This window comes from Urocitellus parryii, unplaced genomic scaffold (assembly GCF_045843805.1).
Source record: "Urocitellus parryii isolate mUroPar1 unplaced genomic scaffold, mUroPar1.hap1 Scaffold_145, whole genome shotgun sequence".
Taxonomy (NCBI): domain Eukaryota; kingdom Metazoa; phylum Chordata; class Mammalia; order Rodentia; family Sciuridae; genus Urocitellus; species Urocitellus parryii.
In genome coordinates this window covers 359900-376645 of record NW_027552032.1, presented here as the reverse complement: position 1 = coordinate 376645, position 16746 = coordinate 359900, and the positions used below count along the sequence as shown (strand labels likewise).

At 49.7% G+C, this 16746-nt stretch overlaps 2 protein-coding genes across 2 annotated transcripts; both read right to left on the bottom strand.

Annotated features, from left to right (window-relative positions):
- Nucleotides 1-4567: 4567 nt before the first annotated feature.
- On the bottom strand, nt 4568-11573 carry LOC144251649 (tubulin beta-4 chain-like). The gene is made up of 4 exons (XM_077794459.1): nt 11562-11573; nt 5371-5479; nt 4820-4934; nt 4568-4757 (listed from the first exon to the last, which is right to left on the bottom strand). The coding sequence occupies exons 1-4, from the start codon at nt 11571-11573 to the stop codon at nt 4568-4570; spliced, it is 426 nt and encodes a 141-aa protein (XP_077650585.1).
- A 2664-nt stretch (nt 11574-14237) lies between these two features.
- Nucleotides 14238-15181, bottom strand: LOC144251657 (melanocyte-stimulating hormone receptor-like). The gene is given in 2 exon segments (XM_077794462.1): nt 14238-14422; nt 14425-15181. Coding segments are annotated over 2 exon segments (942 nt in total).
- Nucleotides 15182-16746: the final 1565 nt, after the last annotated feature.

The following is a 16746-nucleotide window of genomic DNA, read 5'->3' as shown; positions in this document are numbered from 1 at the left end:
ATGTCCTCTTATCCTTGAGTAATGAGGGTGTGAAACTGGCCTAGCATACAGTATGAGGCAGGTGGACCTCACCTTTGCTGGGCTAGAAAGTGCAGCTCTGAAATTGAGTGTCACCCAATGGAACCGGGTTATACTCCCATTTTTTATCTAACATAATGCCTTTCCTTATGTGGCTGGACTTTTCTATTAAATGTCTTTCCCCTAAATAAAGACAAGGGTTCAGGGTGTGCTCGCTCTCTTGCCTCTGGCCTCCCTTTCTCCACTTGCCTTGCTGCATGGGAATTGAGGTCTCAGAGTCATCCCTGGCCTGCTCAAAATGCATTTCTGTGTTTGTGTGGTCTTTTAGTTGCCAACCCAATTCACGTGGAGTGACCCTGACTTCATCGCCTGTGTAGGATGTGGGTGATATTAGAAGTAAGAGCCAAATATCGGGTTTTTGAACCCTTTGATTTAACTTTAAGCCTTGTCCTTAAATATCTAGCAAGTCACTCTTATTAGTCTTACAGTAAGAGTACTTGGTTTTAACTTTAATGTTTATAATTCCACAATTATTTTTATCCCTTTTAATTACTATCTGTCTATACAAGATGATTTAATGTCTCCAATAAACTTAGGTTGTGTGTATGTGAAGCAGTGCCTCTAAAAGCAGGCAACAGTTATAGAGTTTATAAGAAAAATAAAAAGTTAAATTAATAAGAATAAAAACATATTTAGTTTGTACATAATTTTGAACCTTGGCTGAGTTATACATTATATCCCCAGTTTGAGATTATAATAATCTTTACAATAAAATCAGCCTTTCAAATATAACATTAAAAGAGCTAAAGTCTGGCCTATTTGGAGCCATTTTATCATGTGGTAAGATGGAAAGCAGAGACTTCACTCAGGTGAGACTCTTCACAAATCTTAGGTAAAGTGTTTTAGTTCTGAAGCTGATTTTTATCTCTTTATTTGATATCATTTTATAAAGTTTATATATTGTTTCTTGAGTCTATATGAATATTACTAACACAATATGACATCACATCTAAAAAATGAAACAAGGAAAGGCCAAGAGAACTTTTAAATTTTGCTTTGTGGGAAGAAGGGGCATAATGTTTTATAACATTAAACTTTAGACAGATCAGATTCTTGTTATCTTTTAAAAATACATTTAAATTTTTATCTCAGTGTATAATTAAATTCCCAATGAAATTTGCTTATCTTTATAAATCTCAAATTACCATTACAGACAAGTTTAGTATGGAAAGTAGAAGCTTTATGAAATGCTCTTTTAAACCTTTTTACTTTAAAGACTTGTATATCTGAAAAATATGAACACATTTAATATGTAATGAAGAATATCACAATTACATTGATGTTTTTATATTTTTAAAGAAAAATCTACACTTTATAATATAGTACAATACTCTATAATAAGAGTTATTGTTTAACCAGAGTTGTATAAACTGTAGTTTCCTTAAGACTAGTTGCTCTAGAGAATAAAACTTAACAGACACAATATTAGGAATAAATTAACATTTTAGGAAATCCTTGTCATTTTAACATAGAGATTAAACTTTGGTTTATATATAGTATGTTAATATTTGACTTTAGGGGAAAACCCTGAATAGTTTTATCTGCTTGCATTATTTATATATAACCAATTTAGTTGCATACAAACTTTTAAAAATTTACCCTTTATTTACATTTATTTATTACTTAATTAGATCCTCTTATTGCTTACTTAGATGTATTACAATTTTACCACATAAGACTTTTGTTTTTACCTAGACACTTTTTTTCCTTTTAAAATAAAATTTAAGAATGCAATGATTTCCTTTCCTGTATGTCTCTGATGTCCTTAAAAATATGTATGTAATAATAGTACATTGTACATTTTTATGTGTGTGTTTAAGTGAACAATATAGATGTTTTATCAGCATTCAAATGGCATTTTCTCTCAGGTTTACTTTCCACAGTGGTTTAGTTTCTGTCTGCTTTGTCACAGTAAAACCTAAGGACTTGCTCTGGGGATTTATTTAGCTTTTTCCTGAGCCCTGGTAGATGCTGGGATCATGTTACATAAATATGACTCCCTAAAATGAAAAGTCTGTATTTGATAGCTAAAGCCTGGTTTCCTGGTAATTAAAATTGCACTGGTCATGTAAATTAGATTTAGGGATTTCACAGTGGAATATATTTTGAGGGACTTGAATAAGATATGATGTGTTATAAGTAGTTGTCTTTTTAATTGATTTTAGTTTTTTAAAATACATGACAGTGAAATGCATTACTATTCTTATTACACATATAGAGCACAATTTTTCATATATTTGTATATAAAGTATGTCACACCAATTTATGTTTTTATACATGTACTTTGTTTTTTTGCATTACAATTCTTATTACACATATATACCACAATTTTTCTTATCTCTGTATATAAAGTAGGTAAACATGTTATTGTATTTCTCATGTGATGTTATTTGATTTTCAACATCACTAAGAATGTCAGCATCTCTCTCCATCAGATACTGGTGGTGATTCCAGCTGTATTTTCGTACTTACAGTGAAACCTAGTCCTAGTGAGGCAGAGGCCAGTACCCTGACATGGGGTGCCAGGCACCATGATGGATCCCAGGCTGTGCAAAAATAGTAATTTGTAAAGTTAAAGTATTATGTTTTATAACAACTAATGATATTTTGTTTCTATCAGTAATACTTCCAAGTTTTAAGTCTTTTAACATTTTATTTAAGCATTATAATTTTACAAAATCATGTGGCTTTTGACATATTCATAGATGTATAAACAAATTTTTTATGAGGAAAAATTGCTTTCTGTGCATTTGGTGTATGTGAAATTTGTATACATGGCAATAGTTTCTCAAATTATTATTAATTTATCTTTATGCAAATTATAAATACAATCATTTTCAATGATTGTATATCTCTGATGGCCTTACACATACCTAAGTAATAATCATGCATTTTACAATTATTTTCACATTACTGAACAAAAATAATATTTTTTAGGCATTCAGAGGGCATTTCCCCAAAGGTTTATTTTCCCTGTGTTTTAGTTTCTGTCTCCTTAGCCTCCTTGAAAGCTCAGGACTTGTTCTGAGGGCCTCACTCAGCTCTTCCTGAGCCTTGGAGGGCACTGGGATACCTTGCTCTAAACATGACACCTATGACTTGCAGAGTCTCTGTATTTCATGGCTGAAGCCTGGTTTTCTGGTTATGAAATTTGCACTTGGTTATATAAATTAGATTTAGGGATTTTACATTGAAATATGTTTTGAAGGACTTCAATAAGGTTTCATGTTTTCTATGTTGTCTTTCTCATGTGATGGTTTTAATCACCAACATTACTAAGAATATGAGCATCTCTGTCCATTAGACAAACAGCTTGTGATTCTAGCTGTATTTTCATAATTACTCTGAAACCTAGCTCTAGTGAGGCAGAGGATAGCACCCTGACATGGGGTGCCAGGCGCCATGATGGGTCTCAGGCTGTGCACACCCAGCTGTCCATCCTTGGTGTGGGGAGCCCACCAGATGCTCTGCCCCAGTCACTGTGAAGCACAGCCTGGCTGTGGGCCACAGGTGCCCTGTGAGCTGCAGATCCACAGGACAAGGCCTTCTTTGCATGTGGCCCTCATCACCCACCCTCACCCCAGCCCTCTCTGCACCTTCCCTTCTCCAGGGGCCACTGTCCTCTCTCTTTCCAGGACCTGATGCAGTAGATTCCCCACCTGAGTGATGGTGTGGTGATGTCTCCCTCTGCCTGACTCATTTCAGCTAGGCTCATGTGCTCCAGGGCCATGCCCAGTGTCAGAAGGGAAAGGAAGCTATTTTTCTTGCCTCTAAAATATTTTCTGCTCTACACATGGCACATGTTTTTCATCCATCTACCCCATACAGGATTCCATTATTGATCATAAAAAGTGCTTCAAACATCATGGGACTTGAGTTAGAGCAAGTTCCTTGGACCCCACATTTCACCTGCTATGCACAGTTGGCAGAGGTCCTGTCTCCAACTCCTACCCTATGACTCTGCAGTCCTCAGGCCATGATGCACAGGGTGGCATCTCCTGCCTGTTACCCTCCAAGCTGGCCCTGCAGCTGGCAGACATACAGCACTGGGGCCTTAGGGGACCTTCTCCCAGGATCCTCTAACCAAGGAACTAGGGGAACTCTGTGTAGGAGCTATATCTAGAATCAAGCTCTGCCTGAGCCCCAGGGCTATCCAGGCCATCCTCTGGAATTCAGGTTAGAGAAGATACCTGTGTGTCTGAAGAGTTAACTCCATGGTTGATTCCAGGTTGGCTGCTGGGTGGGTATTCTAGCTCTCAGATTAGAATTGGCACAGACCAACCCTTTACCCAGTGCCAGGGCTGAGTCCACCTCTTTAGATGTTTACTATGCCCACCTCAAGTCCAAGCCCCAGTGTGTGCTGAGTCCAGTCTTTGCTGCTCTGAGTAGCTCCTGAGGCTGAGTGTTCACAATGAGAGAGCTGTACTGCAGCAGGTTCTGGAGACCAGGGTGCAAACATCTCGCCCTCCTCCTCGGCCGTGGCGTCCTGTTACTGCTGGTACTCGGATACCAGGTGGTTCATGTTGCTCTCTGCCTCGGTGAACTCCATCTCGTCCATGCCCTCGCCCGTGTACCAGTGCAGGAAGGCCTTGCGCCGGAACATGGCTGTGAACTGCTCCGAGATGCACTTGAACAGCTCCTGGATGGCCGTGCTGTTGCTGGTTTCTGACTCACCCCCTCTGCAATGTGGGTTCACCTGCCCAGGCTGCTGGGCCCTAAGTGCATATGTAGCAGGAGAAACTTACCAAAGATGAAGTTATCAGGCTTGAAGAGGTGCCCAAAGGCCCCAGACTGGACACTGTCCATGGTTCCAGGCTCTAGATCCACCAGAATGGCCCGAGGCACATACTTGTGAGCTGAGGGGAGAGGGGGGCTGCTCAGTAATGTGGGTCTCAAGGGCTCCTCACTTCCTTCTAAATCCTGCCATGTATAAAATGGTTGATACCTTAGATGGCAGTCAAGTTGTGCATCCCTGTGGGCAGGCTGATATTTCACCAGTTTGCTATGGAAATCACTCTGCACTGGTTACCAAACAGCCCCCAACCAAGCCCTCCAGTGAGTGGGCTCTGGGCCCTCCCCCAGCCCGCTCCTCTGGACTGTACACCTGCCCTCTTTGCCATCAGAGGTCTGCACCTCACTTTGTGCTGGCTGTCAACTGACTTGTCATTTTCATTCTGTGAGTATGAATTCCCCATCTCCAGGACACCTGCTAGCCTCTGGGCTAACCAGTGGTGACAGAGGTGTTAGGACTCTGCTCACCCAGGCACCCGGTTCCCAAAGGCAGGTGCTAACAGGAGGCCTCATTATAGTAGATGCTGATGCGTTCCAGTTGCAGGTCCGAGTCCCCCACATAGTTGCCACTGGGGTCGATGCCATGCTCATCACTGATGACTTCCCAGAACTGCAAGGGAGGCACAGAAGAGTCAGCGAGCAGCCACATCCAAGGCTAGGACCCATCCTCCTGGGGCCTTATAACTCACAGCCTATGAGTAGGAAAACCTTGTGCTCTCACCTGTCAGACAACCCACTGCCTGCATGACCAGGCTGCCCAGGGGGCCCAGGGGTAGACCAGGGCTCAGCCCACATAAACCAGGTTCCCAGACCCAGCTTTGCACTCATGGGCAAGGAGATAACACTTCCTGGGCTATATTATTCCTTCTTTCTAGACAAGGGAAAGCAGGCCCAGATCTGTCACATCCTTTAGCCACTACGTGTGGCCCTTGGCATCAGAGTAAGCAGTGTTCAGTGCTGGGGCTCAGCCCTGCCTGTCATGGTTTGATTGTGAGGTGTCCCCTAAAAGCTCACATGTGAGACAATGCAAGAAGGCTTAAAGGAAAAATAACTGGCTGGGGATGTGGCTCAAGCGGTAGCACACTCGCCTGGCATTTGTGCGGCCCGGGTTCGATCCTCAGCACCACATACCAACAAAGATGTTGTGTCTGCCGAGAACTAAAAAATAAATATTAAAAATTCTCTCTCTCTCTCTCTCTCTCTCTCTCTCTCTCTCTCTCCTCTCTCAGTCTCTCTTTTTTTTTTTAAAAAAAAAAAAAGGAAAAATAACTGGGTTATAGCCTTAACCCAATTAGAGACTTGATCCCCTGATAGGATTAACCAAAGGCCCCTAGGGTTAGCTGGAGGAGGTTGGGTCCCTGGGGGCATGCCTTTGGGATATATATTTTGCATCTGGCTGTGGAATCTCTCTCTGGTTTCTGATCATCATGTGAGCTGTTTCCCTCTGCCATACTCTTCCACCATAATGTTCAACCTCACTTGAGCCCTGAGGAATGGAGCCAGCCTTCTATGCACTGAGACCTCTGAAACGGTGAGCCTCAAATAAACTTTTCCTCTTCTAATTGTTCTTTTCAGGTTTTTTACTCACAGCAGCAAAAACTGACCAAAACACTGTCTTAGCCAAGCAGACCCACAGGGACCCTGGGAGCCAGTGTGAGCAAGCACTCCCAACTGAGTCTGCAGCTGGGCTACTGGGGTCCCATGTGGGAATAACTTCCCTCAGGCCACCCTCACCTTGCCATCCACATGGAACCTGACAATGCTAAGGCTCATGCCCTACCACCTGCTGCACCCACCTTGGGCAGGAACACACAATGCTTCTCAAACTCTGGTCCCACACCTGCAGCGGAGCAGGGTAGGTAGCACAGGGCATGTGCAGTAGCACCGTGATTGAGGACTCACAGCTTGGCCCCACTTCTTCCCAGCTGTGTGACCTCAGGCAGGTCACCAGGATTCTCTGTGCCCTGGTGCAGTCTGTACAGTGAGCTTGATAACAAATCTATAGGAATACAGTGAGCTAATCTATGCAAAGAAAATTAACAGTTCATGGCAGATGGTTAGTACCATGCAGAACTGTTAGCCCACATGCTGGCACACACCCTGGATGAGGGAGCATCAGAAGAAGACACTTCCTTGGGGCACAGCATCTGCCTCCTAAGTCACATGTGTAAGACTCCAAGAATGTAGGATTGTGAGGCCCCTCCCATCGCCTCCGCTCTGCTCCTGGGGGCTGCAGTGACTTCCAGATGAGTTACTGGTGTGAAGCCTTGGGAACAAAGGGCCTCTACATAGGAGTCATGTGCTGGTGGAAGAGAACAGTTTGCATGTGCTTATCTATATTTGGATGTCTCTGAGAGAGACACAGAGAGTGGTGCCTGGGGTCCTGGGCTGGGAGAGAGACTGCTTTTCACAGACTATTCTTCTTTGGTACTGTTGGAATTGTCACGTGAACACATTGGCTTTTAAAGTAAGATTCGTTAAAAATAAAATTTTAAAAAGTCCAAAGAGTATGAAGAAAGCATTTACTAATAAAAATCAGGAAAAATGTTTCCTGGAAGCTTATCCCAAGAGACTGTTTTCAGGGGTCACTTCTCAGCAAGGAGGAGACTGGATTTCTTTCTCTCTTGTGTACTTTTGCCTTTACTAAGTTTTATTGTTCTCTTAGCAATAAGTGTGTGTTGATTTTTAATTATAAAAATAAAAACACAGATGGGTTGGAGGCATTTAGAGGTGTTCTTCTCTGACCCTGGAGGCTGTCTTAAAGAAATGTTTGGTTGCTGACAGTCCAGAGCCAGGGCCCTTGATCCATTAGTCTGGAGGGCCCCAGCCTCTGGCTACAGGGCCACTGTGAGAGGAGCTCAACAGTGTGTGTGTGTGTGTGTGTGTGACAGTGCACGCAACTCAGTCAGTGGTAGCCACATGTCCAGTGAGAAGCCTCAACCTAGACAGACAACGATACCCACAAGCGACTGGCTCAGCCTTGACAAGAAAGCCTTCCATGGATGTGGGCTTCATTGGTCACAAGGTCTTCAGTGCTATTTAAAACCATATGTGCAGGTAACTTAAATAAAATGGAATGGAAGAACAGAAAATTGTGTCTGGGCTTGGAGAGTAGGACCAAGAAGGGAAAAATGTTTCCTCATCTGCAGTGCTTTTTTCTTTTTGGCAGAGCCTCAACATGTTGCCCAGGCTGGCCTTGAACTCCTGGGTTAAAGTGATCTTCTTTATTCCCCAGCCTTTACCAGCAGCTGGGACTACAGATCTAAGCCACCGGACTCTGCAGGGTTTCAACTTATCACAGGAAGAATATATTAACCATTGCATTTTTTTGTTGTTGTTAATAAAAAATTGCTGGGCACAGTGGCATATACCTGTAATCCTAGGGACTTGGGATGCTGAGGCAGGATGAGAGCAACTCTGAGGTCAGACTCGCAATTCATAAAATTGACATGACTCAAAGTAAAAAAATCAAAGAAAAAACTGCTGGGATGCAGCTCAGTGGTACAGCTCCCCTGAGTTTACCACTCAGATTAAAAATCTAAAATAAAGTTTTATGGGTAAAGTACATTATGTAACATGTTTAATAATCAGAGCAATATAACTTTGAAAATTAAGTAGCATCATCACAGAAAAGAAACTGCCAGATGCAGCATGGATCCTGGGTTCTGGGCCCAGCCTCGCTTTGCGACCCCAGGTTGTAAGCTGCAGGCCGAACCAGGGAAAGGGAGCCCAGAGGGCAAGGGGGAAAGCCCCCTCCCATTGGCTTACAGGGCAGGCCCCGCCCTGATGCCCCGCCCAGTAGCGGATGGAGGGGCGTCGCCCAGGCCTCAGGCGTTCTGTGGGGCGCAGACAAAGAGGACTCCAGGCTGGGTCCAGGGCTGCCCGGCCATAGACGGGAGGAGAGTGGGGTTGGGGCCTGGACCCAGCCTAGGGAACCAGGGGGAGCCCTGTCTCGTCTGCTGGTGGTTGCGGGGTGGGGGGCGGGGGTAGGGTGAGTCCCCGCACACTATGCCGTGACCACGCCACTTCTGCAAGACCTGGATTTAAAATCCCTGCCTGGCCCAGCCCATGGCGTGATCCCAGACAAGTGACTCAGCTTCCCGGAGCTGTGGTGTTCTCATCCTCCGGGGCGGGTGATGCCCATCTCGCCACAGCCTTCAAGATGACAGAAACAAAGCCACAACTACGGTGCTGATTCCCACAAATTACTAAGGCTCTGCTGCCACTGACCCTTCCCTCCTCCGCTCACCCACCCCAGCCAGGCACCTCCTGGAGTCCGCGGCCCTTTGTGTTGAGCGTGGCCCACCCAGGGACCCGGGAGGAGGAAAGCAGCCCCTGGCCCACCTGCAGCTAGTGGGCAAAGCTCCTGATCCCCACCGCGGCCCATGGCAGGGAGCTATCTCCCGCTGTACCAGGGACCAGCAACAATAGACAAGAAATTTCCTGTGGTCTGGGGTAGATGCTGAGCAGATGAATCCTTCACACAGGGCCCTGCCCAGGGACCTCCAGCTTAGGACCCCTGAGAGCAGGGTTGGGGGGCTGCAGGAGAGAAGTGCTAAGTTGCTTCACACCAATCACTGATCACCACAAAGGGGAGAAAGGAAAAACAAAGTAGTATACCCCCTCCTCTGAAAATTTGCCTCTGTTTGCTTACCCCCACCCCCTTTTAACTACTGAGGATTGAACCCAGGGCCTTCCATACACCAGGCAAGTGCTCTACCTCTGACCTACATCCCCAGCCCTTTTTATTTTATTGAGACAGAGTCTCACTTAATTGCTCAAACTGGTCTCAAAGGTGGGATCCTTCTGCCGCAACTGGGAATTATGGAATAGTTGAGGTTAGAGGCTGCGCTACCACACCCAGCCAGAAATATTTTTTCTCATTGTTTTTGTTTTGGTACCAGGGATTGAACCCAGGGGCGCTTAATCACTGAGCCACAACCCCAGCTCTTTTTAAATTTTTTAAATTCTGAGACAGGATCTTGCTAAATTGCTTAGGACCTCACTAAATTGCTGAGGCTGGCTTTGAACTTGTGATCCTCCTGCCTCAGTCTTCTCAGCTGCTGCTGGGATCACAGGCATGCACCACCATGCCCAGAAGGGGAAATTGTTTTTAGACAAACATAAATTAGTAAAAACATCTCAAAAGGAATAAAAATAGGAAGCAAACCTAATATTCCATAGTCCAGTGTCTGAAGACACTGTCCAGCACTCTGTAGGCTGCATAAGGAAGTGGGTGTAGACTTGACTGAGCTTTTGTCTAATGTGTGCCTGTGGGATAGAAGTGCTGGGCCAGGCCTAGCAATAGCAGCAGGGTCACCAGGTCCCTGTGACCACAGTAAGGAGTGCTCAGCTCCTCCCATCAAGTCAGGGCAGCTGTCACTGACTGCACGAGGAGGAGTCCTGATTAGATCTGAGAACCCTAGCCCTCAAGCCTCGCCTCCCCCAGTATCCCTCCTAGAGGGACACAGATGTCTCTTCTGGTGATTAGAGGATCTCCCCGTGCTGCCCCACCCCCTTCAGAGGCATCTCCACCCTAGAGCCAAACTTGCAATTTACATGTCAGCCACATGGCTGTCCCAGCCCATGGTAATTAGCTTTCTGTTCCTGCCTGGTTACCATGGCAACAGCCTCCAGGGGAAGTTCTTGTCCGACCCCTTCCCCTCCAGGAACTATCTCCCCCAAGGCCCTCTTGGGAACTAGCTCCACAGCGACCTTGAGCTGGGTCCCTGGCTTAGGTCCTGACAAAGCCACCTCCCTCCACACTGTTGTTCTAAGGGTAGACCCTTCCACCCACCAAGCCCAAGCCCCAGCTCTGCAAGGGACAGAGCTAAGGGGTCAGCCAGCTGCCTTAAACCTGCTGTGTGACCTTGGGCAGGGGACAGCCTTCCAGGACTTGGGGACAGGAATGGCTATCTCACAGGCCGGGTGGGGATGAGGACACCTGAAGTTCCCTGCAGAGGCACACACCAAACCTTTCCCTGCCTCAGCCTTGACATCTGTGAGATGAACTAACAAGGAGAAATGCAGAGGGAGGCTGCAGCCCCCTCACCTGCAGCTACCCTTTGTTCCAGTGTCCAAGCTACAGGAGTATAGACCCTGGGTGGGCCAGGTCCAGGGAGGTATCCCGCCTTTGTCCACAAAGAGCAGGGTTGAGGGAAGAGTCCAGTTCTGGACCAAGGTCACCCTAGTCCAGGCCCAATTCTTCCAACAAAGGAATAGGGTGGGGCTAGGAAGCTAGGGTTTTCAGAACAGGGCTGGGTACAGGAGGGCGGCTCTGTCCCTTGGAGGACATCCCGTTCTTTCAGTGGAGGTTTGGGCAGAGGGAATCATCATAGCTTTGGGGGAGAGCCCCACCCAAAGCTGCTCACCCTATCCATCTCACTCAAGGCTAAGGTGCGGCCCCAAAGAGGGCCACGCCCAGACAGTCCCACAGTAGACCTGCTGAGGCCGCGCTGGGGAGGGAGAAGGTATAGATGGAGCTGAGGTTTAGCAGCTGACGTGGGCTGCCCGCCAACAGTCCGAGGTCACCTGGGCAGGGGCAGAGGAAAGGCGCGGGTGGGAATCACAGGACGAGTATTTCGACGCCCCTGCCGCCCTGCGGGGTACCGCGCTCATCCCATTGTCCCGGACTGGGAGCGGCGCGGGGTGCAGCCCGCGGTGCACCACGCCTGGCGGACGCGTGGCCTCACCTTGGCCCCCATCTGGTTGCTCCCTCATGCTGGCTGCGTCTGGCCGGGCGGTGGCGAGCGCAAACGGACAGTCGGGCGGGCGGGCTGCAGAGTGTCGGCGGCCCACCGCCACCAGCTCTTATAGAGCGGGCCCCGCCCCCGCAGGCCTGACATCAGCGGGCGCAGCCAATCCCAGGGCGCCGCCGCACAATGCGGCACCGGCTCTGCAGCATCAGCACCGCACATTCCGGCTCCGCCCGCGCAATGCGGCGCCTACTCCCGCCGCCGGGACTAGGCCGGGCCTGGCGCCTCCGAATGGAGGGACTGCCTCCCAGAGGGTCCGGTTGGGCGAGTGGGGACTCCAGGGAGGACAATAGAGCTCCCCTGGGCCCTTGGACATCCCTCCCTGAGGCAGCTGCCCTGTTGGGTTCCACCACTGCTGCAGCCCCACCCTGAGGCTTTGTGAGTAGGGTCTTTCTTCTCATCTGCTTAGGAACAAACCCCCATCTTCCTGGATCCCTATCTTGTGGCAGACAAGGTATTCTGGTCTCTGCCAGGTTCGTAGGGGTGGGCGAGGCAGGAACCCACTAAGCAGGCCACCTGCAAGAAAGCGAGCTTCAGACAGGACCCAGAAACATCCGAGTTAGGAGACTATGGGAACAGAAGGGCAGCAGGTTATGTATGCAGCTCAGAGAGTCCCTGACCTGGCAATGGAAGGTGCCACCTGCCCTTCCTCCCCGAGGGTTGCCATGAGGAGGCGTTGCACTCCTGGTCATTCCCAGCGCCTGGCAGGCAGCCCTTGCTCCATGAATATCCGCCTCAGGAATTGTCCTAAAAGTAAATAAGCCAGGCACTGGACCTACCAGGGCAAAAGACAGAGGACAGCAGTTTCTGACTCATTTCCTGATGTCACCTGTATCCTTGAACTCTTGGTATAAGTGAGGGTAAGGAGGGGACCTGGAGCCATCTGGAACCACCTACTTAAGGAGACTGTCAGAAGAGGAAGGAGAGGATGTATCTGCCCTGCATCATTCTATTCATACATACTGCATTGTTTAATATTCATCTAGGGTTAGATATTCCAATGACACCTTATAATGAGGTCCTCATGGAATTTTGATGACAGAAATCCCTTAAGAAGCGTCTCAGGCAGCACCACAGTGTGTAGACCCTCAAGCATCATTCACTTCAAAGCCAGCAGCTGAGAACAAGCTGCAGGCGCCTGTGCCCTCCATTCTGTGCAGGAGTGCTGTGTGTTGTAGTTGCGTCTCTCTCCTCTCTCGGGAGAAGCTCCCTGGTTTGGCAAGCATAGAAATGGGTCTTTTGTTCTCAAGAGATGCCCCTCCCCCACAGTTTGTCCGTGATGTGGCTTTCCGTGGTTGGTTTCCAGCTGTCCCCATTCAAGGAGTTCTGGTGAGTATTTGGCTGTGCCTCCTTGTCTGTGCAAGGGAAGAAGCTTGGAACCATCCATAGGCCTGGAGTCCCTCTCTGCCAGATGGCATCAGACCAAGCCAGCTCCCCCTCTGTCCCCAGAGGGCTCTGGTGCCAGGCTGAAGGCTGACTCACTGTTCTGTCTCCCAGCAGAGACTGGCCTTGCCTGGAACCAGCAGTCTGGGCTGCAGCTGACAGCAAGGTGGGGGCTGCTTACTAGACCTGTCTGGGAGAAGGTTAACAGGACATGATAGCTCCCACCAAGCCTACCCCAAGGAGGAGGTCTGCTGATGTCCAGTGTCTGTGCAGGAAAATTAGGTGGGCTTAGTGAGAAGCCCAGGTTGCTTCAGAAGAGGGACACAAGGGTCCACAACTCTCTAAAACCAAGCAGAATAGTTCACCCCAAGATGCCCACTGCCTTGGACTCGGTTTTGGACATCCTGAGTCCCCAGACAACCTCACCCCATTCTCAGAGGAGATGGTGGTGAGGCTGCACCTGGGCACAGCATTATTACCAACTGTTTCCTGGCCCTGCACTCCCAGGCACTGGCCACTGATTCAGACGGGCAGCCTCTTCTACAGCCAGAGCGTGCCTTTGCTGGATCCCCATGCCTGGGGTGAGTGTGGTGCTGGATTCCCAACTCTCAGGTTTCCACTGAGCCTGCAAACTGGAATGGATTCTCAGCCCCACTCTGGTGGACACCCCTGTGAAATAGGCCCATTCTGCAAATCCAGTCCCCTAGCTCACTTCTGAAAGCAGCCTGCCACACAGCTGTGGCTGGATCTTTCTGGACACAAGGTCCTTTCTCCTGAGGCCCTGAACAGGAGCAGGGTCCCTTTTCCATGGCTCCTATTGATCTTCCTGTCCCAGCTGCTGAGGGCACAAGCCCCAAGAGCTGGCAGTAAAAACCAAGTGATGGTGGGCATGGCCTAGTCACAGGCAGAAGCAGAACTCCTTAAGAGAGAATGTCTCTTTAGGATCCTAGGATCTGCCCCTGCTGCCCAGTAACCAAGCCCCTCCCCTCCCTAACTTCCTCCATTTCCCACAACTTCTTTTGAGGGTTGGTTTCTGGAGGTCACACTTACCCCTCTCTCTGTCCCCGGATCTGTGCTTCCACACCTTTAGAGATCATCTAGTCTGTCCTTTGGCAAATGGGACCAAGAAGGGTAGGGCCTAACCAAGGCCACACAGTCTCGGGCCACTGGATACCTTTGTCTTACTCTGCCCAGCATCCTGGCCTTGATTCCAGCAGCCACTCTCCCTGCTCACCAGAAGCACAGCAGCACCTCCTTGAGTGTCAGGTGGAGCTCCCAGCTGCGGAAGGCATAGATGAGAGGGTCCACAATGGAGTTGCATATAATGAGGGCCAGGAACAGGTTGAAGTTCTTGAGGACACAGCTGTAGGCAGGGTGCTGGGGGCAGAGAATGATGAGGGTGAGGTGCAGGAAAAAGGACCCCAGCACAGGAAGAAAACACCCAGGAGGGTAGTGAGGGTCACAGCGCCCTTCAGGCAGAAGCCCTGGTGCACTGGTTGCTGCATCTTGTGGAGCTGGGCAATGCCCTGGGCATGCTGGCACTCCCGGGCAAGCATGTGGATGTAGAGAGCTGCCATGAGTGCCAGCATAGCCAGAAAGAAGGTGACGAGACAAAGCAGGACAGCTGCGTGGTTGTAGTAGGTGATGAAGAGGATGCTGGAGAGGATGCTGGCCTCCCAGATTGCCACGATGGCCCCTCGTGCTCGGGGCAGTGTCACAATGCTGTGATAACGTAGTGCGTAGAAGATGGAGATGTAGGGGTCCACAGCAATGGCACCCAGAAAGCAGAGGCTGGACACCATGGAGCCACAGGTGAGCACGTCCATGACATTGTCCAGCTGCTGCACCACAGCGGCTGGCGTTGCCAGGGCACCCACCTCCAGCAGCAGGAAGATGGCAGTCTCCAGCACATTGCTGGTGCTCACCAGCAGGTCAGACAGGGCCAGGCAGCAGATGAAGCAGTACATGGGAGAGTGCAGGTTGTGGTTCTTGGCGATGGCCACCACCACCAGCATGTTCTCCACCAAGCTCACCAGCCCCAGGCCAAGGAAGAGCCCGTCAGGAATGGACACCAGCAGGCACTGGGGGCCCATCTGGTTGGTGGCCAGCCTGAGCTGAGGGGTGGCCGTAGGGGTGGAGTTGAGAAAGCCCAGGAGCCTCCTCTGTACAGGCATAGTCCTGTCTTCAGAGCAAGAGGGGTGGATGGAGGGTCCCAGACTCCAGCTGTGTCAGGCTCCAGGCACCAGCTCAGCTCATGGTGCATCGGGCGTCATTCACACCTGTCCTGTTCCATCCCGCTCTCACACTTGCACTCACCCTCTCCCTGGCTGGACAAAGTTTGGCCTCGGCATGGCCCCAGTAGAGTCCAGAGACTTCCTGGCTGGGACCCTGAGTTCTGTGGTGTGGACCTTCTGCTCAGGGAATCGGAATCTCAGTTCACAGTGCCAATGAAGCTGGTCATCCACTGCACTGCCAACCTCTTCTCTGGAGGCTGCTGTGGTGGGGACCTCATCTGCTCCTGGAGCCTCTAGGTCACCTACCTCTGATAACTCTTCCTGGCCTCCTGCCTCCCTGGGCCAGGGGTAGGCTGAGGTCCCAGGAAGAATGGAGCCTTTCTTTAAAGTTGTCCACGGAGCCCCTCCTCCAGAGGGTGGCACATGATGGAGGTGCGACTGAGCTGCGTGAGCACCCCGGGACCGGCCGCCAGGGGTGTCAGCGGCACCCAGCAGGCGCCAGAGCCCAAGGACCCCTGGGCACAGCGCGGGGTCAAAGCCATGCTGACCTAACCCGTGCTCCTGCCCCTGCTTCATCAGTCCTGCCTCTGAGGACCTGCCACTGCGCCCCCTTCTGAGAAACTTCTGATTCTCCTGCAGCCTCATCGCGGCTTCCCTGTGTTCCCCGGTGCTACTGGGCTCTGCTTCATGGTGGGAGCAGCTGCCAGCCCACCCTGCCAGGCAGGAGGCGCGTCGCCTCTGGGGCATTTTTAAATTTTTTATACTTTTATTTTATGTATTTATTTTTATGTGGTGCTGAGGGTGGAACCCAGGGTCTCACACATGCTATGCAGCCACTCTACCACTGAGCCACCACCCCAGCCCCATCTTTCTTTTTGAATTTTTGCTGAGAGTGGAGCCCAAGGCTAGTGGTCTACCAGAGCCACACCTGCCATCCTGAGAACTTCTAAAATGATTAAAATCTCAAGAAACAGTTGGCAAGGCAGGAGCCACAGCCTCAGCAGAGGCTCAGCGCTAGACATACACCACAGGAGCACCTTGCCATGCCAGAGCGGCCACAGCCCCCAACTGTAGCACTGCTGGGGCTGTGGGGGGGCTGTTTTCCTGGCGGCTAGCCAGATGCATCCGGCTGAGGTCTACCAGCAGCCTGTCACCATGCAGACTTGCTCACTCACTGGGGCACCAGCTGCAGCTGCCTACCCCTCCCTGGTGGCACCCCCATTTCTGCTGTGGGCCTACAGGACCTGGAGCTGGGGTCCACATCAGGGCACTCTTGTCTCTGGCCTTAGTGGGCCACAGCCAGTGATGGCACCTTGAGAACCATTTACAGCCCTTGCCTGGGTGGGGAAGGCAGTCCAGCTCCCATTTGGGTATCTGCTAGTGCCCCTGCACTTTCTCGGGCAAGATGTGTTTGTGTCTTGCATTACTGGAGACTGTACCCAGGGTCTCGCACATGCTAGGTAAGCCCTCTACCAATAAGCCATATCCCCAGCCCATTAAAAAAA

Bases quoted from the DNA above. Each gene is read 5' to 3' on its own strand.
- LOC144251649 (XM_077794459.1), bottom strand. The intron at 4,935-5,370 runs GTTAGCACCTGC...CTCTCCCCTCAG, and splicing joins CTACTATAATGAGGCCTCCT to CTCACAAGTATGTGCCTCGG. The intron at 4,758-4,819 runs GTTTCTCCTGCT...CCCACATTGCAG, and splicing joins GATAACTTCATCTTTGGTAA to AGGGGGTGAGTCAGAAACCA.